The 23,292-nt window shown below is 53.3% G+C and overlaps 1 protein-coding gene across 2 annotated transcripts in view; it reads left to right on the top strand.

The window, feature by feature from the left end:
• The window catches only part of LOC112313309 (anosmin-1), a 105,598-nt gene that overhangs the window by 41,926 nt on the left and 40,380 nt on the right, over positions 1-23,292 (top strand). For both annotated transcript variants that reach the window (XM_071220403.1, XM_053917685.2), the window contains exon 3: positions 21,179-21,241. In XM_071220403.1, the coding sequence (XP_071076504.1) occupies positions 21,179-21,241 (63 nt within the window). The remainder of the gene's footprint in view (positions 1-21,178; positions 21,242-23,292) is intronic.

Raw genomic sequence — 23,292 nt, 5'->3', positions numbered from 1 at the left:
CCGCTCCTTCCTCACACACGCTCTGAACGTTTATTGTACACCTACCTACTGTGCGCCCAAGACTGAGGTGCCCGAACAGAAAGGTAGACACCGTGCGTACCCTCGCGGAGCTCCCTCCTTGTGTGGGTGATGCCTGGGAAACACGAGGAGAGCAAGGCTGAAAAATGAGGCCGTGTGCAGGGGAGGTGGCATTCGTGGGGAGAGGGTTTGTTCTGCCAAAGGGGGCCCTGAAGGGCTTGTGCACCTGCGTGTAAGAGAGCTGGCTCCTGGAGGACGTGAGGGAGGCGTTTGGCAGTGTGAGCCGCCAGCACCCGCCTGAGGATGAGCCGGGGATGTGAGAGACAGTGAGCTGTAGAGGGCGACCCAAGGACGCGGGTCACTGCTCTCCCCAGGGCTGGGGGTTAGGATGCCCTGTGCACACCCTTCACTTCCGTCCGGGACAGCGCCCCACAAAATGACGGGGTGTGCTGTGGCCCTGCCCCTGGTGGGTGTCAGCCACCCTCTGTCCCTTCTCTCCTGCGCCCCGACACCACCAAACCTGGGACAGCTGCAAAGACGAGTGGGGCGCGAATGGGCGGCACCAATCTTCGTGTGTGTGCTGTGGATTGTGCCCCGGATTCTGAACGGCAGAGACACAGCCTGGCTGTGCACACAGTGACTCGGGCCCTACAGAAGTGAGGACGTCCGCTTTCTTCGGGGAGACGGGCAGGCGTACGGTCACGGTCAGGGTCAGGGTGTGAGAAAGATCTCTCTGGAACTCTGCCACGTCACGTCCGTGATGTGACATACTCTTGAGTATGTTTTATTAGTAGGACGGGGTATTTCGGAACCTGAGAGGAAAACGGTCTGTGGCACACACACAAGGAATAATTGTTCCCCCAGCCCCCCGCTTGCTTTTCCCTGACGCACACCTGACTTGGGTGGAGTGATCCAGTTCTCTTCCTGGCGGCTCGTAGGAGCTGCGGCCGGCAGCTGGGACCGGCGTTCAGGGCCCGCTGAGGCCCCTGGGGAGCGTCTGTTCCTGTGTCCCTTGTTACTGCACGTCCTCCCCTCCTGCCATGTGTCCCCATTCCCTTCTGAGGGAGGTCGTGTGTCTGTCTTATGAATGCACGCGACATTGGGAATCATTGCCGAGGACAACCCATTGCTGTCGTGGCTGCCTGACCTGCATGGCCCCTGGGGGCCTTCGCCCTGACACAGGGCCAGCTGGGGTCCCTCGGGTGGGCTGGAGCCAGCGCTGCTGTGGGCCCAGGACCGCCCCGCAGTTCTCAGGGTGCCAGCGCCAGGTCTCTGTGTCCTATGTGTCCTTGGCGGGCCATTTCTTCCCGTCTCAGCGCAGTCTGCAGACAGTGCAGCTTTCTCTCGGGTGTCAGCCCGTCACAGCCCCGGGGCGCATTTGCATGAGAATCCGTGGAACGATTAATTAGCAATGGCGGTGAGCAGGGCTCCCCAAGGCTTTCAAACGTCTCTCATGGATAAACAAGTTCTGTGCAGCCAGGCGGGGCTCCTTTCTCAGGGTGTGCTCCCAGTGCGCCTTCGGAGAGTGCAAACTGGGTCCCTCCCCACACCTCTGCTGACCCTCTGATTGGGCAGCGTGGCTGAAGGACCCCTCCTCAGGGTCCCCCTGGTCCCCCGCAGCCCGGGCCGGTTTCAGCTCTGCTCATAGTGGTCCACCTGCCCTCCTCTCTGTCCTGCGCTCTCTGTTCCCAAGGCGGCACTTTTTCCGTTTGCCCCCGCATGCAGCTGTGTCCAAGCCCTCTCAGCGCTGCCCTGGCCGGTGGCTCAGTGGGTGGGCACATTGTCCTGTGCAGCAAAAGGTCGTGGGTTCGATCCCCAGTCAGGGCACGCACCCAGGTGGCCGGTTTGATCCCTGGTTGGGGCCTGTAGAGGAGGCAACCCATCGATGTTCCGGTCTCATGCCAATGTTTCTCCCTCTGTCTCTCTTTCTCTCTCAAATCAATTAAAAACACAAACCCATTCTCAGGTGAGGATTTAAAAAAACGTTCTCATCATGCTGTCGTCTAGTGGAGAAACAGAGGTGCTTGGGCAGTTCCCGGGATGCCGGCCGTTGCCCCCGAAGGACGCAGGACCCAGCTGGAGCTCAGAGGCGGCCGGTGCTGTGTCTGCACACCCTGGGGCGCCCCCTCCTGCAGGTGGGCGGTTCGAGTCGGCAGGACTCCCACGAGTGCAGGCGGAGGGCCTTGGGTCGCTGTGCTCGTCCGTCGAGTAGCCCTGCCTGTGAGGAGTGCCCTTGGGGTGTGTCCGCAGCAAACACGGAAACCCTGTCCTCGGCAGTCCCAGGGCTCGCCCCAGGTGGCGGCCACAGGGACGTGAGCGGGACACAGGCGTGCCGTAGACGCCTTTCTCTGGTAGATTTGTGGCCTCCCCTTCCTTCAGCTCTTCTTCCCGAGTTTTGTTCTGTTCTTTCTTCAGGCCATGTTTCTTTGTCGCCTCATTTTGGCAGCCTCCCTGTGCTGGTTTCTGTGTATTTGTAGAGGTGCCGTGTCTCCTGCTCTTGGTAGGGTGGCCTTATGTCGTAGGTGTCCCGTGGGGCCCAGTGGCACAGGCTCCTTCGTCCCCTGAGCCAGGCGCTCCTTGGCTGTCCCCTGGGTGGGCTGCGTGCCCTCCTGTTGAGGCTGAGTCTGGTTGCCATTGGCATGTCAGGGGGTGGGTCTGATCCCCTGGCCGGCCACCTGTGAGGACTGGCCGTGACTCCGATATAGGAGACATGGTGTGGGGGCTGTCCTTTGGCACAGGATTCGATGTCACCGGTGCCTGCCAAGTCCCCAGTTGGGGTGTGTCCCTGGTGGAGGTGGTTGGTCGTGAGCTGGTGTGGACTGAAGGTCTGTGGCTTCTGGGGCCTCGTGGGAGGGCCTCTGGTGCAGGGCCAGGCCAGCCGCTGAGTGTGCCCAGCCTGGAGCCACCTGCTAGGATGTACAAAGCCATCTGTGGTTGCCGGCTGCCCTTCCGGGGCTGGGAGGCACTTGGGAAGGGCGATGCTCTGAAGGCAGGCTGGCTGGTGCCAGGGCCGGGGCTGCTTAACCAAGGGCGTCCCGCACAGCGAGGCCAGCTGCTGCTTGTTTGGGGATTGTGGACCTGTGGACCTGTGGATCTTTGGGGACCTGTGGCACATGGAATGGAAGTGCACAGTGTGGGCTGAGACTGGCAGCTTCTGAGAAACAGCCCTGAGACAGGGTCAGGCCCAGGGAAAGGTGGGGTGGGGCGGGGTCTCCGGGAATCGCCAGGGTGGGATGAGCAGGCCAGCCAGGCTGATGGGCACTCTGAGTCGGTGTCTGTGCACGGTGTGTGTGTGTAGGGGGAGGGCTCAGCAAAGGAGCAACGGTCTCTGCCCACAGTTCTGTCTGGGAGAGAGCTCCCCGCCCCGGCTCTTGCCCTGGTGCTGGACATTGGACTCCTCCCCGTGTGTCCCTGGTGCCTTTCAACCTGCTGTTCCTTCTCTGGAGCTGAGCTGTTTGTGCTCAGGCCCTTTAAGGGGACTCCTGGGGCTCCAGCAGCCAGCCTGCTGTCTCACCTGGACTGAGTTCCCGCTGACTTTCACACACAGGTGTTGGGGAGGTTCCTCTTCTGGGTTCTGCTCTCTTCGTCCTAAATCTTGAACAGAACAGGACAGCAACATCAGGCAGGATCAGGGGCCCAGTTCATGCCTGCCAGGTATGATTTCAGCTGGAGCTGTGGTCACCAGGGTCCTGAGATGATGGATCCCTTTGCCCGGTTGACCGATTGGAAGAGGGCCCGGGATGCTAAGTTGCAAGCACACCTGTGTATCAGTATAGAGACCTTTCCTGGGTGGGTAGCCCATGAACTAATGCATCGGATGTGGGCAGGGGTGTGTGTGTGAATCTGCCATGTTTATAAGGACGCTTCAGATCCGGAAAATATTTTCTTATGGATCGCTTTCTGCCCTGTAGACTGCCTTAGCCCGCGGGCCTCCCCTGCCTGAGTCCCCACGTGCAGGCTCCCGCAGCAGGAAGGCCTGCTGGAGTGTGGGTGGTCGGGTAATAATATGGGTGCGATACTTTGTAGTTTTAATTTGAACATGCCACCTAAAATGTCCTAGGGTGTGCTTGCGTGTGATATTGTCATGTTATACAATTACAGGCTTATGATTTTGTGGTCAAAGAGTTTGTAATAAACCAGGGGTGTTATTTCTGCTGGGCCGTGTATTTGCAATAGGCTTCGTCTTCCACCTCGAGGCTGAGCTACTGAGGCAAACTCCTAATCTTAGAGAATCGTATAAGAGAAGGAGGTGTCACCTCATAACAATGAGAAAGCGTTGCTGTGCCAACTGTAATTCCACTGCAAAACCCACTCTGCTTTATTTAAAAAAGACTTTATCTATTTTTAGAGAGAGGAGAAGGGAGGGAGAAAGAGAGGGAGAGAAATTTCAATGTGTGGTTGCCTCTCACGTGGCTCCCACTGGGGACCTGGCCCGTGACCCAGGCATGTGCCCCGACTGGGAATCGAACCGGCGACCCTTTGTTTCGCAGCCCACACTCAATCCACTGAGCCACACCAGCCAGGGCCCACTCTGGTTTTGAACAACTAATTTGCGTCCTACACCATGACGTCAGTGTTTAGGGGCCATCTGTCCCCACCGCCTTCTCTCTGGAGTAGAAATTCTGCTATGCTTGCAGGGGTAATTGATAAAAATCTTCTCCCGCAAAGCGTGTCTTCAGAGAGGCTGTCTCTGGGTAGAATGAGCTCTGATTAGTCTCAAATGGCAAATGTCTTCTAAAAACGCAACACGTTACCTGCCCTGAGAAGGGTTAATTTCTGAGCTCTAAGGTGTTATTTCTAACCAAAACCAAAACCAAAAAAACAAACAAAAACTCCCAAGAAATATATCCTCAGTATTTCCAATACCATTTGTTTGCAGAGCTTTTTTTTGGTTTTTCTTTTCTTTCTGATTAAAACGTCTGAGCAAAAGAGTCTGCTTTTTTTTTTTTAAATTTTTTTGTTAGAGCACCAAGTGAGACCCCAGCCTCCAAGGAAGTTGAGGCTGGGTCTCTCGGGCTTCTTGCAAAGGGTTTGGCGGGGCACTCGGGTTGTGGGCATCCCACTTACGTGGCTGCACCATGCTAGGAGGGTGTCTGGCCCCGTAAAGAGCGAAGAGCGCTTGCTGACTCTGGCTCCTTTTGGGGTCCCCTTCCTCTGGCCCCCTCCTGTTAGCAGACCTCTGCGGCGTGAAGAGAAACAGACACAGGCTGCCAAAACGCAAGCCTTAACCTGACCCTCCCCAGGGCTGACAAAGGAGGGCTTTGAGGTCCCCAGGGAAACAGGCGCTGCATTTTATCACACCGTGAAATCGCAGGGAAAAGGCCCCAACTGTGGCTGCTTAGCCATGCGGGTGGGCGGGCGGCGGTGATGGCAGAGAGGGAGGCGGGGGCCCCAGGGGACAGACTAAGCAGCAGCAGGCACGGAGCGCCCCTTTCCACGGCTCTGATGGCGAGGTGGTCTCTACAAGTCCCAGGAGTCCTTGACCTGGGGCACCGCAGCCTTCTGCAGTCACCACTCCAGTGTCTTCTAGGTGGGGACGCGCTGCAGAGGGGCGGGGGCTGTCACAGGCACTACAGGGGTCACCGCGCCTGCTCCCTAACACGCAGCAACAGCCACTGATGTGTGGGACATGTCAACGACAGAAGCTCCTCCCTGCACGGGCCGGGGGGACTTGCCTCGTGCGACCAGTCTCCCGTCTAAAAATACTTCGCAGCCCCTCTCAGACAGCAGACGCCAGTGCGATGTGCTCTGCGGGGCCCTCTCTTTACTGTCAGGTCTTTGCAGGCGAGTCAGTGCGGCCCTGCGCCAAGGGAGTTGCGTGGGCACAGTTTCTCATGTTCTCTGCGAACACCTAGACACGCGTGTGGTACGTTGGAGAGATAGCAGGAAAGTACTCCTCATGGATGCAGGGCCGTTGGCAACGAGGCCGACCACGTGGGCTCGTGGGGATGTGGCCCCACCCCTGGCCGTCTCCACTGTCGGGGTGGGGTGTCAGCACCGCGCTATCCGGCGGACGTGAGGGGCTTCCGGTCCCTCTCATGAGCTGACATGTGGACCACAAGCGTCGTGAACTGGGAACAGAATAATAATAACGTGGGGAATAAATACTCTTTACGTTTCATTCTGCACGTCCTTGCCGATTGATACGGTTCGTTGTAACCGTCCTTGGTTACAGTAAGCCGTCTCTGGAGGTTGTGGGGTGTGAATCTCTTTTCTAGAATGTCCAAGTGGGCGTCCTGTGTGAGCGAGCCTTTTTAGGCTCCTTCCTATTGCGAGAAAGCGGTCATGGAGAGCGTGATATCACGCAGGTCTTAGAACGCGGGATGTAGTCACGTCTCTGTGTCCCGCTGCCGGCAACCTTCCGGAGGGGGTCCACGGCTTCCTAACTCGGACCCGGCCACGCTTCTCTACGACGTCACTACAGGGTGGTGACGTCGTAGCACCGCTGGCTGTTTGGAGACACGGAAGCTAGTGCGTTCGTCTCTGACAAAGGAACGTACATTTCTGCCATAACAGAGTCCTTTTCCCGCGACGGTTCTGCACTTGGACTTCCTGCCTGCCCTGCGTCTGGAAACGCACCCAGCCAGCAGGTCCTCCGCAAGGGGCTGCGAGCCTGGCTCCCGTTCGCCCGGAAGCTGAGGTCGAACCTGCGTGTTACACACCGAGTCTCACACTGTGTCTCCCCTTTCGGATGCCCAGCGTGCTGTTCCTGCTGTGGCAGATCCCATCCGACACACACCCGGCCTCCTTCCATCCCATTTGCCATGTGCTCTGGGCATCCTAGGTGTTCTGTTTTCTGTGCAGTTATTTTTTCACCCAGAAAGCTCCGCCCGGCTCCAGGCTGGGCTAGCTGGTCCCCGTCTGGGCTTCTCTACACGTCACTCCCTTGTTGGAACAGCTTCATTAGCTTTGTCCTTCACGGCATGTCAGAGCAGGAGCAGGCAGGCCTTCCCAGGTGTCCCCATCTGGCCAGTGTCCCTCAGAGTGCTGGACGCGTAGATGGGGCTCAGGAAGCAGGTGTGCAGGGAAGGGAGCGAGGAAGGCAGGGCACCCAGGTGCAGCAGAGGAGTGCCCCTTGTACTTCCTGTGTTCTCTCCGAAGTCAGTGGAAGGAAAGGCTACAACGCACACGGGGACACAGCCGAGCGTGGAGACGCGGCGTGGGCCCTCTCTGCCTTTCTGAAGGTGCGGGGTTGCATCCTGGGGCACAGGTGTGCTCGCAGTCGCCAGGCACGGACACGGCTGGGTATTTGTTTCATACGGGGGTGTGGGTGCTTCTGCCGTGATTGGGAGCGTTGAAGGGATGGGCCACACTCAGCCTCCAGAAACCCCTGCGTTGCAACCTGAGCTGCCCCCTTGCCGCCACAATGGCCTCCCAGCTAAGCATCTTTCCGGTGAAGCCTATGGAAGCTGAGGAACACAGACTTGGGGGCTGAGCAGAAAACCTCCCCCTTGTCCACCGTGGTCCTGGATGGGAAACCTGTACACAGGGGCAGGCGGGAAAATGCCCCTGCCTCGTTCCCGCCTGCCCCTGCTGCGTAAGCGCAGCTTCGCACCGGGAACCTGCATTCGGAATCGTGTGGCGAGGCCTTTGGGGACATGTAATCTTTGTTTCCCTGCGACCGGAAGGAGGGCGGAATGCGTGTTCAGGCACACCTTGGGGTCCTCCCTAGTACAGTGGCCCCCAGCTATGTGGGGCTGCACAGGTTCCCGTGAGTTAGAATGGAGTGAAATTCAACACTCAGCTGTTCAGCCTTCCCGGCTCCCGGTGAGCTCACTCGGCAGCCCCCTGGGGCTGGCGGCTGCCACAGAGGGCATTTCCACTCGGTGCTGCATCGGGCGGCGCTGAGCCACGTCAATGGACCTGTTTTTTTTCTTTCTGCATTCTTATTTTTATTTTTGCTTCAGGAGGGAAACTGAGCAACAAGTGGGTAAAGCTGTCGAGAGGGGAAGCGCAGAGTGAAGCCAGCCGTGTGGAACGAGCTGGGTGGTTAAAAGCGACAAGACCAAACTTCTTGGGCTGCAACCTCCATGAGGTATTTCAGGTCCGGGAGCTTCCGAGGAACACTGAGCACAAAAAAGGCCACATGTTCGCTCCCCAGAATGAACAAGGCTCTGCGAGACCCCGTCAACAACTGGGACCCTCAAACGTACCTGTGTGAATGTTCAAAGTCACTGAGTTTGTACTTGCTCCTGCTCTCGATGGGTTCTCAACGGGCTTCAGGGCTTAGCTGATTGCCACAGAATTCCGCTGGACCCGAGACGCTCCATGTCCATCCTTTCGGGGCAAAAGGACAGCAGTTTAATATTAAGTATCCCCGCGACACTGCATAAGTTCCGAGTTGGGGTTAAAGGCCGCGTTGCCTCTAGGGAAATAGTGTCCCACCCATCACTCCCCCCCCCACCCCCCTGCAGCCCAGCGTTCCTCCCCCGCGCCCGGGGAGTTATGAATATGACACGCACGCGTGGATTTCGAGCAGACCTACCGCCGAGGCCGAGATGAATGGGGTCGTTCAAGGGTGCGCTAATGCGTGAGAAGGGCCTTATTGTCGACAAAGCTGGCTGGGCTGAGCAGGCCGGGTGGACAGCAAACATGAAAGCTCTGCCAGGCCGGGGCCCGCGGTGCTTTCAAGAGCACCCCATGTGCCCCTTGGGCGAGGGGTGCCTACGCCAGCCACGCAGACGGCGCCGAAGCTGTGACTGCTACCAGAAGCCGCAGCTCCGAGGAGGCTTAGCCGTCACACGCTTGCTGGTGTGTCCAATGGTAACGACTCGCTTCCCTCTTTCGGACCTGTCTCAGGACTGGCCGCCATCAGAGAAATAGATGGAATTTCCGGGAATAGGAAGCAAACAGTGTATGTCTACCTGTGGCGTTCTTGTACGTTGCTCAGAGAAACCATCATATTATCAAAGGGACAGGCCGAAGAGGAGCTCTGAGATTTCGGACGGGGGCCCATCGCAAACCGCAAGGCCTGCTGTGACGTGGCTCTGTGTGCCGCTGAGGGAACAAGGCCCGTACTGGACGGCAGGAAAAAGAGCAGCCGGCCACCCAGCTGGCCAGCACGGGTGACATGGTCCCCCGGCTCTCCCCGTGACATGATTTCTCAGGAAGCGTGCATTGCTGAGAAAATGGGTAGGGAAAAAAAAATACATTCAGAGACAAGGGTCGGTGCCAGACCTGCACAAGCGATCCAGCGGAGCATGAAATGAGGCAAGTGCTGATCCCCATTCAGCATGCAGCGTGTCTAGGTGTTCTTTAACCTGGGGGCGCGGCCGTGTCGGCAGCCCGCTGGGCCCGGGACACGCTGGCGTTCCCCTGCGGATGGGGGCTGGGCTGTGTGGAAGGCCGCCGGACGTTGCGGCCGGCCGGGCAGCGATCCCCGCTGAGCTGTGCAAAATCCGCTCTCAGGAGAGTGCGGGATTCTGGGGACACACAATGGCCCTCTGCCACAATCTGACCATGGCTCTGACAGCTGTGTTGAGCTGTTTTGAGTCCCTGGGGGTCCCTGACGGGCTGATTTGACAGTCTGCCAAAGCTCATATGCCTGTAACGGAACGATAGTAAAACGTGCTGTGTGCGTGCGTGTGTGTGTGCGTGTGTGTGACACTTTCTGTGTTTCAGATGACACAGAGAGAGGGCGTTTCTCTAGCCACGGTGGGTTTTATGCAGCACTCCGGTGGCAGACACACTGTTTACTTTCCCCGAGGACGGGCGGGGTTGCTCTTGGTTCCTAAGGCTTCATGGCAGGATGTGAGCAAGGGCATCCTTACGGAGGATTGGGAACGTACATTCACGGGCAGAAGCCCACGGACGGGATGGGCAGGCATGCTCCCTTCTCCCTCCCTGGACTCAGCATGCAGACGATGGGGCGGGGACTTCGGCGGGGCGTGCAGACACGGCTGGAGCCTAGTCACCATTCAGGACATGCTATTGAGTGCCTTCTAACTGCGCAGTGGGCAGGGCACATTCATTTCCTATTTTCAGCTTGGATGCCATCAAAAGCGTCTATTGGGTGCCCACGGGGAGGGGCACGTGGGGGCCCAGGTCTGGGGGTTGCATGTCCTCTGTTGAACAGCGTGTGGCCAGGACAGGGAGGCAGCGTACTGGGGGCGATGATACAGCCACAGGGGACTCACTGGACACATTCAGGCCGGCTGGGACGGCGCTGGCCCCGAACCGTGGCACTCCCGAGCTGTGCCCAGCCGCCTGCTCACCGAACGGACGAGACGCGGCTTTACAGGGCCCGGAGGACTCTCGTTAAACTGCTCTGTGGGCAGACCCCACTCAGTGCGAGGGCGCACGTGTGAGGCCCTTGTCTCTGAGCCTCCGCTGCTTCTCACAAGCCCATCGACAGCTGCTTGCTTCCATTTTGTCATCGTCTGCCCGTGGGGACGTGACCATAGTCGTGTGGTAATGATGTCTGCCAGGAGACACGCCGCGCTTTGAAGGGACTTTCCGATTACTTTGTGTATGTTTAATTTTTAACTTGGTTTCAAGCCCTTCAGAAACGTTTGGCGGAAAGGGCGTGGAACTTCCAGACGACTTTTGACTTAGCTGGGGCAGAGCCAGCTTCCTGTCACGGACGAGCGAGTGACCTGTGGCTGTCACCAGTGCTCGGCTCTGGGTCCCTGTGTACTGTATTTGCTGAAGCAGATGGCGTGGCAGACTTGCCTCCCGTTTGTACTTGCTGACCCTAATCTACTCTGTGTCTCTCTCTCGTGTGTTTGTATGAAATATATACACTTAGTTATATACTAACATAATAACAATATATTAGATAGATATAAAACAATGATATAATAACAGTATAACTATAATGACAATTGTATATAAGCGTATATACACAATTATATATAACAATTGACATCAAAATAACTGTAATAACAATTATATATGCTTATATACAATCGTATTATATAGTTATAGTATTGTTACATAGTCATGATTGTTTATTTAATTTATTTTTTAAAGAATTTGTTGATTTATTTTTAGTGCGAGAGGAGGGAGAGAGAGGGAGAGAAACATCAGTCCGACACAGACCACTGATTGGCTGCCTCCTGCGCGCCCCGACCGGGGAAAGAACCAGCCACTCAGGGGTGTGCCCTGACTGGTGACCAAACCTGGGATCTTTTGCTTGGCAGGGTGATGCCCAACCATGGAGTCATGCCTTTCAGGGGTCACTGTTTATTGCCCCCCCACCATTTACAGTCACATTGCAGACATCCTGACCCTGTACCCTTCAGCGCGCCAGCATGCCACTCTCCTGTGCTGTGAGAGACGGGCACCACACGGGAGCGATGCTGCGATCGCCTGGGTAGTCCACGCGGAAACTCCATTCACCGTGGCCACGGCGTCCTTTCGGGCGTTGGGTCGGCCGATGCCGGGTGTGGTCCATCATCATGCTTCCTCATAGCTTGGTTCCGGGTCTGCCCAGGGCCTCCCACGGGGGCACTGGGGCGGGCATTCCCGTTCCCGGAGATGTTCTCGTCATCACTGCGTGCGGTGGTCCCTGCCGGCTCTGTCCGCCACGCAGCTGTGAGCTTCCCTGTGTGGTTAACATCTTTTTAACCCGAGATGCCACCCCATGAGTATATTGGAGACTTCGGCGCTGCGCTGCAATGCCATAGCAGACACCGGTTGCTCAGGCTGCGCGCTCCGTCTGCCGGGCGACAGCATTCCATGACACGCCTATTTCTAGGGCGCTAATGACGCGCACAGTGGTGTGTGTTAAGTGAGGAAGAATGACGCGTAGAGTATGGTTTTCTGCCCTGGCCAGGTGGCTCAGTTGGTTAGAGACCTGTCCCACGGAGCAAAAGGTTGCAGGTTTGGTTCCTGCTCCCGACTGCACTCCTCCGGCGGGCTGTCTGCCAACACCGTTCCTGGCTTTGCCAAGGCACAGTGCTCTTCTCCGCACACAGGACTGTAATGATTTCCACACCAATTTACAGCTGGACAGAGTCCATGCCTCTTTCTAAAGGCAGTGGGGGGGAATCACGTGTTTTAGGAAATATACTGAAGCAAAACAACCATGTCCATCTTAAAAAAAAACAAACACAAAACCAAACAGATCTACATTTTCCCACAGACACTTGCTGCTGTTAACTTAGAAAACATTACTATATGCTTTGAATATATACCTCTATGAAATAAAAACTGGGATTATGTTGTGGAATCCACAGCTCATTCTTTACATCTAGGTGGCAACGCAGACAAAATTTAAATATAAGCCGTTGTTTGCTCTTTGTGATTGGACAGCCCACAGCTGCGTACAAGGTTACTGTGCGCCCTACACGTGGAGGGTCTGAGATTTTCCCTTGTGATCGCACCTCGTGGCCACACACACAAGAGCAAGGCTACCCTACTCAACCGTAGTTGTTGGAATTGTCTCAAAAACTTCGGCACTTTTCAGACAATTGTTGCATTGTGCTTGGTGAGACTGGAATTAAAAGAAACTTGACTTCCCCGTTCGATTAAAAGATAAAGGGTAGATATCAGGGAAATAGGAAAAAACAAAAAAAAAAAAGAAAAGGAAAGGGAAGCGAATTCACTGCTCACCTACTACACAGGCATTTTAAATGCTATCATTAAACCTTTCATTTCAAAAGAATCCTCTTGGGCAAATACTACTGCACTCTTTTAGGTCTCAGAAATGTGTGCTTCAGAGAGGTTTAAATAAAGCTTAAATGGCAAAAAAAAAAAAAATCTAGCGAGTGCTGGGTGAGGGATTGTGTGCTAGGTCTGTCCGACTCCGAGGGTGCCCGCCCCTCCCGTTGCTCGAAGCTTCCATCTGCGGGTCCCTCATCCGAGTCTTCTATCTGCTCAACACCTTCGGGCTCTGCCACCGGAATTGCACGTAGAGGGGCACACACCCACCTCAGTGTCGGCGCTTCCCTGCCATGGAAACCGGAGCTGGTTACTCACGCCCATTGTCCTGTGTCTGTGCATCCAAATCCCTGCCTCCCCTGAGCCAAACCGTGGAGTCGATGGCCGGTGTCCAATCGCAGATGAAGCTGTGGGCCTGAGGCCTGCGACCCAGCCATGGCTTGTCCGAAGGCCTTCGCATCCGCGCATCTCGAAGATGTAGGTGGGGTGAGATGCCATCAAAGATTCCTTGAGCCTCTTAAAATTCGGCCTTTCTGTGTTGCGAGCTGTCTCTCTGCCTGCGGCATGTTCCAGCTGGATCATGTTCCGGCTGCCTCAAGCCCTAGTGTTCTCCTCTATGGGCACACACAGAAGGAACGAAACAGACCCCCAAATCGTCCCGCTGAACTCTGATCTCGTCAGTCTCACTGTTGTCCGCCTTGCATACACAAGCTCCCTACGTTCTCAACACTCCCGTCTTGGCATTCGCTCCGCTTCCTCTTCGACATGGATTCCGGACTTTTCTCCTTTATTTTTTACCGTGGACACTGTTGCAGATGCCCCGTTGCCTTTTCTGCCTTTGCCTGGTGCCACCCAGCTCTTGGCCCTCCTTCCTGTGAGCGTGAGCACACAGTTGTCTGTAACTGGGACCAATGCATCCATGTCATTTGGCGGACTCCTTTGGAATTCTGGAATTCTGCTTATAAGCGAACCTGCCTTTTGGACCTTTCTAGACTGTGCCGAAGTCGAGGACGGGCTTTTGTGTGTGCAGTGTGTAGGTGAGGGGAGCCCATCACTTGTTATGACAACGTGCTAATGGAACTCAGCACGTGGTTATAAAGGACGAGTGGATGAGTGAGTGATGCAGAGAGAACGTTGTAAACACTCATCACCGGCGCTGGCCTTCCTCCACAACTCCGGATGCTCAGTTCTGCAGGCCGCTGGGCCCTCCTTCCTCTAAATCCACTACACGCCTCAAAGCCATCCGCTCAAACGCACTTCCCCACCTTGCCCCGAGCGTGTTCCTCGCACACATTCCATCTTACGGACACCATCAGGCCCTTGCACTATCAGGGGGCAGAAATTTTGCTGTTTTCTCGGTCTCATTTCTCCCCCGGTCCCGTCTTTCCAAGCTAACCAGTATCCACGTGTATGGGCTTCTAGCACACACGGGCTTTCACAGGTTCACGGTCCTGGTTCCTGTGTCCCCTCGTCTCCCACCATCCAAACACCACACCAGCACTGTGGTGGAGAGAAGATTCGGAAGATGCTGTAAAACCTTTAGCTCTGGTTTCATCTGTGGCAGACCTCCTGTCTCTGGGCCATCGCCCGTCGGAATGCGCATGCCATTTAAAAAAATTATTTTATTGTTGTTCAATTACAGTTGTCTGCATTTTCTCCCCACCCCAGCCAAACCCACCTCCCTCCCTTGCTTCCACCCTTCCCCTTGGTTTTGTCCATGTGTCCTTTATAGTGGTTCCTGAAAACCCTTCCCCCCATTATTCCCTTCCCCCTCCCCTCTAGCTATTGTTAGATTGTTCTTAACTTCAATGTCTCTGGTTATATTTTGTTTGCTTTTTCTTCTGTTGATTAGGTTCCTGTTCAAGGTGAGATCATATGGTATTTGTCCCTCACCACCTGGCTTATTTCACTTAGCATAATGCTCTCCAGTCCCATCTGTGTTGTTGCAAAGGGTATAAGCTCCTTCTTTCTCTCTGCTGCGTAGAATTCCATTATGTAAATGTACCATAGTTTTCTGATCCACTCATTTGCTGATGGGCACTTAGGTTGCTGCCAGCACTTGGCTATTGCCAATTGTGCTGCTCTGCTATTTTAAACAGAAATTGGGGCCGGCAGCTCTTGCTCTAAGAGGGTCAGTGGCTCCTCCTCGAATTCCAAGGGCCGTCTCGTCACCGTGTGTTTTACTGTGCTCGCCCGTTCCCTTTGCCTTCACAGCGCAGTCCGCACGGCCCCGTGGATCTGTAATATTGCCCAGGCCCCAGATGTAGGAACAATGATTGTCCAAGTTCTAACCATCCTTCTGAGCTAAATCATGAATCCTCGGCTCTGACATTCTCTCCAGGGACCCCGTGCGGAAACACGTATCACATCCTTGTTTCTCGTGGGACATTTTCTTCTACCCCTTATTCTCTGCTTCATTGCTGTCAACTCGCTTATTGAGATACATCTCTCCTGTGGAGATTATAAACCACCTCAGCAGAACGCATCCATCCACCCCCCACCCCCCGCCTTGGTGACTAAGTCAGGACTGTGCACGTCCAAAGTACCGATCCATGTTTGTTGACTTAGCAGAGGTTGATTTCAACAGGCTAAAATATAGGGAATGCTGGTTGCTTTGGTTTAATGTGTTTTCTATTCTCTTCACAAAATGTAATTTTGCTTCCAATTCCTTCAATAGTGGACATAGGTAAACACTTGAATTTTGAAGGACCCTTTTTGGCTTCAGCATTGATTCTGATTGCTATGTAGGCAATACAACTTTTGTGCTGTTCCTTTATGAAAGTGCGGACGTTTATCCCAGTGGTGGCTCAGTGAAGCAATTATCAATCATTTCCTTCCATGTCCGCCCTTTGCCTCATAGAATTGTACGCCTTTGATGCAGAATATCAGTCTCATCGGTTGTGACGACCCGAATACTTGGAATCCGCAGCACCTGGGAACTCTGGAACCGAGCCCTCTCTGGGATCATAATATTTAGTAATCTCGTGGATTTGCAAAGTCCTTTCTGGTTTCCAAATCCCCTTCACATGCACCACCTCACTAAGCCCTTGTAGGCTTGTGGCAGAAGTAGGGCAGGGCTTTGTGATGGAAATGAGTCCCCTGGCTGGGCCAACACACAGCCCAGTCCCACTCCCGCAGGCTCACTGGAGCCACAGGCTTTGTGTCCTGAGTTCCCTAAACGGCCGCTTGCTCTCCCTGATGGGGAAGAACAACAGTGCGTAGCCTGACACACCCCCATGGGTTTGTTCTGGGGTCCGTACGCACGGCATTCTAAAGGTTCTCTCGTGCCTGCACTGCTTCCAGCTCTCTGCGGGCCGCTCCTGTCTGGTGGTGGTTTAGCAAGTTACCATGAACGATGGTGCGCTCCTGTTTGAATTGGCAACAGGCTGAGTGATTTTCCCAGTTGTAGATTAGACACACGGCAGCTAGGGCGAGAACCCAACGCTTTCTCTTCCTGCTCTACGAGCTAGCACTCGTCCAGCGTGAACGTGGGGGGCTCCTCAGAGTCTATTCTCCCCTTCACATGCTCAATCCCGTCCACCCCACCAAGGACCCCAGAGCGGCAAGCAGACGTGTTCCCTCCCACAAGGAGTCTGCAGTCAGTTGGAGAGAGTGTGGCTTCCATGCGATGCAGGGGCTCCACACGCCTGTCACAAAGAAAGTGTGGCAGCTCACGGGAGGACTGTGAACGATGCTACATGCTTGCAGGGAGGAGAAAGCGCTGCGTGATGTGTGGGGTGCAGTACTCAGAAACAGACGGTGTGAGCAGCTGTGCAGCTAGGTGGAGGGACAGAACAGGGGCTGTGAAGGAAGAAATGGGGGAAGAGGCCAGTGGTAGGAGGGTGGTGCTTCCAGGAAGCAATGCGTGTGAGGTGGAGGAAGCCGGTTAGGCTAGATTTGCTCGTTGCCCAGATGTTGTCCATGGAAACCCATCTGCTGGGGCTTGATGTGATAATTGTTGGCTAATTTTACCAGGGAACTCACACTAGCAAACCTGTGCCGGAGAAGGATGAAAGCAACCAAAATAGATAAAATCGCTCCATGATCGAAGGCCACAGCTGAGTAGCCTTTCCACATCCTTCCTTGAGGACGTGGTTTCCTCCAGCCCAACTCTGTTATTATGAGCAATGAGCTGCATCTCTGTTGTGCTTTGTCCACAAATTCTCAACCTCAGCACCATCAACACTTGCAGCAGCCCGATAAGTTGGTATCGGGGCCAGGAGGCAGCTGTGCTGGGCATTGCGGGATGTTGAAGCACCGTCCCTGACCCCTACCTACGAGACACCAGCGCCTCGCTCCTTAGTTATCACACGTCAAACATCTCCACTCCTTGCCTGATGTCCGCCGAGTGCATCTGTCCATTCAGAACCAGCAGGCAATTGAAATAATCTGCCTCCTGCCTTAGGCTGTCCATCAACCACAATAAACAGACACCAGTACCGGGTGTGTAACACAGTGGAAAACGGAAAGGTGTGCATGAAATCCGTGTCACTGGCTGTGCAGTGAGGTTTGCAGTGCCGGGCAGCTCCAGTGACCACCAGCAGCACAGTTTCCTGGACGTTGGGACAGCTCCGGTTTGCCCTTGTTCCTGTTTCTTAACGCAGCCCCACCCTTCACGTCCGTGCACGTTTGCCTTGTCCCCGGAAGCCTCTGAGTGTGCCAGCCCCAGGTGCGTGTCCCACGCCGATGTCAGTGTATCTATAAACGCAGCCCACCGGTGTTTAATCAGTTGCTGCTGTGTGCGGCTCTGTGGCAGCGAAAGCCCCCAGGTCTCCGTGTCCGACGTGCTCGTGGAATCTTGTATGAACAGCTTTATTTTACTCTGCCTCTTAAAATGTAAGGTTAGTATAAAGTTATCAGCTAAACAAGCGATATTGTCGATTTTTGTCTACGTTAAGTAAATAATTGGCATCTGTTTTCCAAATGATAATTTATGTGATTGGCTCTCTCAATCTGGTTTTTAAAAAAATTCATCTGAAATGTGAAGGTTTTCTTCATGGCGTTTGAAACAGTAGGTTGGGAGGAAGTGGTTTGAAACAGTGGGTCATTCTAAACCCTGAAAGCCTTAAACACTTGCTGGTGTCGCCCTGCCTGCGTGGGTCAGTTGGTGGGCACATGGTCCCATGCACACCAAAAGGCTGTGAGTTCGATTCCCGGTCAGGGCACGTAGCTGGGTTGCAGGTTAGATCTCTGGTCCAGGTGTGTACGGGAGGCAGCCGATCAATACTTCTCTCTCACGTGCATATTTCTCTCCCTCTTTCTCCCTACGTCTCTCTAAAATCAATGCACATATCCTCAGGTGAGGACAAAAAAATACATAAAAACAAAACACTTCCTAGGACTACCTTTAGTTACTGTTTTTTTGTGGCTTGAGGCAGTATATGAGCAGGACGCATACAGCCGTGATACATCATAAATTCTAATGCAGTTCTCTCTGGTTGTGCTATTTCTCTTATACTCCCTTCTCTTACGGAAGTTTCCAGCTGTCTCTTTTGGCAAAACATTTTTAAAAAATAATTATTACTATTGGAGAAAAGGACCTTTGGCCCTCGTGGCAGGCAGCTTGCACAGGGGACGATCGAAGGAAAATTTTACACCGTCATTCGTTGCATTTAGAGAAGGGGCGTAGACACCGCTGATGAGCAGCTATTGGACGTGAGGCGAGCAAGCCGTTAACGTAGGGCTGTAAATGGATTGCATCTGCCGGTGCTAACTTTGGAAGGCGGCTTGGGAATTAACCAGACAGGTACGCCATGCATGGCTTGAACTGCAGAAACGCAATGAACTACAGAAATTGCAGTTCAGAAATACGCCCGGGTTTGTAAGGCATTCTTGTCCTGAGTCAGGTATTTGCCCTCCATGCTCTCAGGAGTCGGGGTGGCCACCTGCCACTGTGGGGCTCCCGCAGGCCCGGCCTTTTCCACGCACGGGATGTGTGTACAGGTGAAAATGCAACCTTCTACACGGGAACCAGTGTGTGTTCGTCATCGACAGCTTGAGCGCGGACAGAAAATCGGAGTGATACGATGACTTGGTGAGCCACCCTGCACTGCTCAGCTTTGCCATGGACTACGTACGTACTGCCTCTTTCCAGAATGAAATGACAGACTTACCTGGCAAGGGGCTGGATCCGTGTCCAGGAATCGCCCCCAGCTCCTGTGGGGCGGTCCCGACGCCTCAAAGCTCACTTCTCCAGCGGAGCAGGACCGCAGGGCGTCTTAGAACGTGCCCTATGTTCACTTCAAATGCGCTCGAGGAGGAATTGGGTCAGGCACGCTTGTCAAACGCCGCTAAACTTCAGGGGCCAGGAGCCAGCGTCTCCACATCCTCACGAGAGCCCTGAGGATAAGGCATGGGCTTATTTCAGATGAGATCGGGCGCGTTCAGGGTGGTGTGGCCGTAGACCAGGCATTGACAGGTTCCTACAAAAAAAGAAGGAACTCTTTAAGGACCTCATAAAATAGGTCCGGTAGACAAGTGTTTAAACTCTTTCACTGCTATTAGAAAAAAACGTATTCTTTTAGAATTGTCCTTTTAGTGAAAAATTGTACATTTGTTTTGCAACATGCTTAAGAGAGGGGAGCATCAAGAAACCTGGCATGAGCTCGGATAGGTCTTGGGAAAGTCTCAGTGATGAGCTCAAGTTTTTTAAAAATTCAATGAACTACAAAGGAATTGTTCACATGCAATATTAAATAATGTGAAACCTAAAATACCCGCACAGGACCTAGGTCGTTTCTTCGTGAAACTTATAGGAAATAAAAAAGGTGCTCCAGACTCCGTTTTCATCAGATTCTTTCATTTTTGTCCCAGTTTTGGTGAGGTGTAATTGACATTTACCATTGTAGAAGTGTCAGGGGTGCAATGTGGTGATTCTACACACACATGTATTGTACAATGTTTACCACTGTGAGGTGGCTGCTTTTCAACTTTAGTAATAATCGCAGCTTCTAGGAAGCCTTGCTAAAAAACTTATGGGCCTCGCCCTGGCTGCTGTGGCTCAGCGGATTGAGCACCATACTTCGAACCAAAAGGTCCCCGGTTTGGTTCCCAGTCGGGGCACATGCCCGGGTTCTGGGCCAGGTCCCCAGTAGGGGGCGTGTGAGAGGCAACCACACATGGCTGTTTCTCTCCCTCTCTTTCTCCCTCCCTTCCCCTCTCTCTAATAATACATACATAAATAAAATCTTCAACAAAAAAAGATTTCTGGGCCCCAATCTCGGACACCCTGACTCTGTTCAGCTAGAAGCGGGCCCCACATTGGCATTTCTTGTGACCTCCAGGGGAATGCCCCTGCTACCGGCCGTCCATCACACCTGCACTGGCACGGCCAGAACGGATGGGCTGTCATACAAGTGCGGTGGTCTGTTCGCGCGTATTCGTTTTAACTGAAAATGGCAAGAGATAATGGAAAATTAAGCCTTATCCTAGATTTTCCAGTCTATCGCTAAACTCCATCTTTATTTTTAAAAAGGGATGTTGTTCGAAAGTAGACTGACAAAGTCGTATCAGTGTATATCCTGAATTCTACATTACGGCTGTGTGGGATTTCACTGGGTATTGGGTGCTCACGGAGACACTGACCAAGAGGGAAATAGAAAGCATGTGGATTAGGTAGTGATGAGCTTACGGGTGCCAGGCTGGGCCAGTATTTATTGACTGACATTGAACTAGGTGTGACTATTAATTTTACGAACTCGAACTTGCGTTAAAATCCAATTTTGAAAATCGAATCTCCATTCATATGAACGCAACATTTTCATTTCAAGTATGAGGCCTACCTGCTGTCTCCTATTTGTGACTGTATATTTTTATTTTGTTCTGTTTATATAATGTAATCTGTAGTACTACAGATAGGAACAAACTTGTATTATACATGTACTTACATATACTTTATTGTTTCAACAACATTATTTGTTACTGAACAGTGGACCTTATGTGTTATTTCTTATTAAAATGTATATATCAATGGTGATGCCTAGAACTATTCAAACTTTTGTGTGCAGGTCACGCCAGCTTTATTCGATATATTTTAACAGACTAATTGCAGTGGGTAAATATTAATACTGTTCGATTTACTGAGCTAAGGACGTAAGATAGCAACAATGTGTGCGAGGCGACATATATGTATATATATGTATTTATACAATGTATCTTCACTCAGTTAGTTACAGACCCGTGTACAAAATGGCATCTCTATGTTGCAAACAGAAAAGCTAGTGTTAGCGGTTACCTATCACGAAAGCAAAGCCATGTGTCATGACCACCTTTAAGAAGTATTTGTGCTGCAACCTGTTGTGCCTGAGAGTGGCTGTCACCCCTTGTCCTCTGGGTCCCCTCCACAGTGTGCGACTCCTCCGCTGGTTGCAATGCACATTTCGGCACCTGCCCTGCCGCGAGCGCAGCGGCTGCCCCGCACCGCACCGTGCACAGCTGAGTGGAGCCCCGCCCGCACCTGGGAGAAGGAGGCACGTGGAAGTGAGGGCGCAGCAGGCTGTTGCCTGTCGGGTGGTCTCTCCTGCCTGTTGTCTTACTCACCTTTGCTGTCCTCCCCCAGTGCCTGGAGCCCTGCAAGGAGTCCCGGGACCTGCGGAAGGAGCCGTGCCAGAGCTTCTGCGAGGTAAGCAGCGCCGGGCCGCTCGGTGTCCGGCTGCGTGACTACCGCTGACCAGGATGCAGCGGGCCTGGAGTGATTCTGCAGCCTGGGCGTTTCCTCTGTGTGTGTGTGTGTGTGTGTGTGTGTGTGAATGCACATGCAAAGGAAAACGATGCCTGGGCCATCCGTGGCTGTTCACACAGACACAGAAAAGCCTATCACCTCGGTTGGAAGCAGGCCACCCCTTCCCCCTGCCTCACCAACACACAGACGCTCACAGGGAGGTGACCACACCAGGGCGTGACTCCGAGGGGCTCACTCAGGGCGCCTGTACTGCAGACAGCAAACGAGAAGAAGTGAATCAGGCCCTGAACACGTACCATGGAGCAGAGGCTCACAGGGTAGACGAACCAGGGCAGAGGCAGGGAAGTGAGGCCCTCCCCTTCTTGTCCACGGTTGGTAAAGCACACTCCTGTAAGGGCAGAATACTGTGCGTTCTGTTCTTTTCTGTTCTTAAAGATCTTTTAATTTATTGATGACACAGGGAGAGAAAGAGAGAGAGAGGAGAGAAACAGGGACTTGTTCCACTCATTGGTGCATACATTCATTGTAAGTGCCCTGACCGGGGATTGAACCCACGGCCTCGGTGCATCGGAACAACGGTCTAGCCAATGGAGCTACCCGGCCAGGGCTGTGTTCTAGTTCTTGCACAAACTGTGCATCTACGTGAACTAACACACGCCATTACAGAGTCTTAGGGAGCAAGAAGGGCCACGGTGTTTCCTTTAGAGACCCATTATTGGTACTAAAGATCAGTGACTGTGGGTTGATACGGTTATTCTGCTCCCCGAGAAGGGAGCTCTGGCTGAAGGTCGTTGAAGGGTTGAAGGGAAATTGCAAAGGAGACCTCGGCCGCTCTCTCTGCAATCAAAGTCAGGTCGTCTGGACACTGTCTGGTTTGTTACAATGGGTGTTTTTGTTTGGTGGGCTTCTCTTTTGTTTCGAGGTACATGTCTGGCCATCCTGTGGAAATAAACGGGACCCTCAAAAATCCGATCCCCATTTGAGCATTTTCAAGGCGTGTCATCCCCCGAGACAGACCTAATACGATCGGTCATCGCTTTATAGATTAAGAACGCATGTAAGGTCCGCATGGCCGCGAAGCTGAGCTTGCCCGTGGTAACGGGGGTGCTTGGGCATCGGTGCAGAGTGCCCACTTATCCAAATTTCCTTTTTAACTCAGGGTTTATGGCACCCACGGAATGGAAAGGCTTCAAGGGATGCTCATGAATGTTTATAGTTGGTAGGAGATTTCCTTCACCAGTCATCTTACAGAGGAAATTATCCTCATGATACCGAATTTTATGTCCCTGTATCAAATTTTACAGTGTTGGAGGCGATAGTTCCTCAATATATCAAGAGCATCGAAGGACTTCGTACGGCTGTCCAGTAATTTATTGACCAGGTAGAAAATGTTCTCGATGGAATGCTGGCTTTTCTTTCTTCTTTCTTTAATAGTGAGGCTCCATTTTCACTGAATTTTTATGTGGCACCGAGGAGTCTCGTCTTGTAGGAGACTCAGCTGGGGGACAGTGGATGAGGTTGGGAAATTTATAAGTGGCTGAGGCGGGATGATTAAAGAGCTATCTTCTCTGAAAGGAGTTCGGGGCATATCGTGGAAAATGCAATATTACTGCATTTAAGTGAGAAACCAAGACGCCCCTCAGTCACAGCAGACATTAGGGAAATGGGAGTGTTTCGATCGAGGCCGCCACGCGGGAATTCTGTGACCGGTCCGTGGGACCTGTACTTAGAGGGTCCCGGAGAATTTTGTAGTGCGGACGTGACTAGCAGCCTGTGTCGGACTTCTAGTGGCTTCTATGGAGCCATTGGACCCCATATGTAAACTCTAAGGGAAGACTTTTCAATCGAATGCACACGGCTCTTTCTAGAAGGTTGAGTTCCCTCTCTAAGCTCGCATGAGTGGGAAAGCAGGCAGAGAAGCGCTGTGGTCAGGGGCTCCCATTCTGAGGAAATGATGTTTGCATCCTTCTTTCCTGGGACGGCTTGTCTGC

Source organism: Desmodus rotundus, chromosome Y (assembly GCF_022682495.2).
Source record: "Desmodus rotundus isolate HL8 chromosome Y, HLdesRot8A.1, whole genome shotgun sequence".
NCBI lineage: Eukaryota > Metazoa > Chordata > Mammalia > Chiroptera > Phyllostomidae > Desmodus > Desmodus rotundus.
Note: the sequence above shows the minus strand (reverse complement) of the source record. Positions and strands in the feature narration are given on the sequence as shown.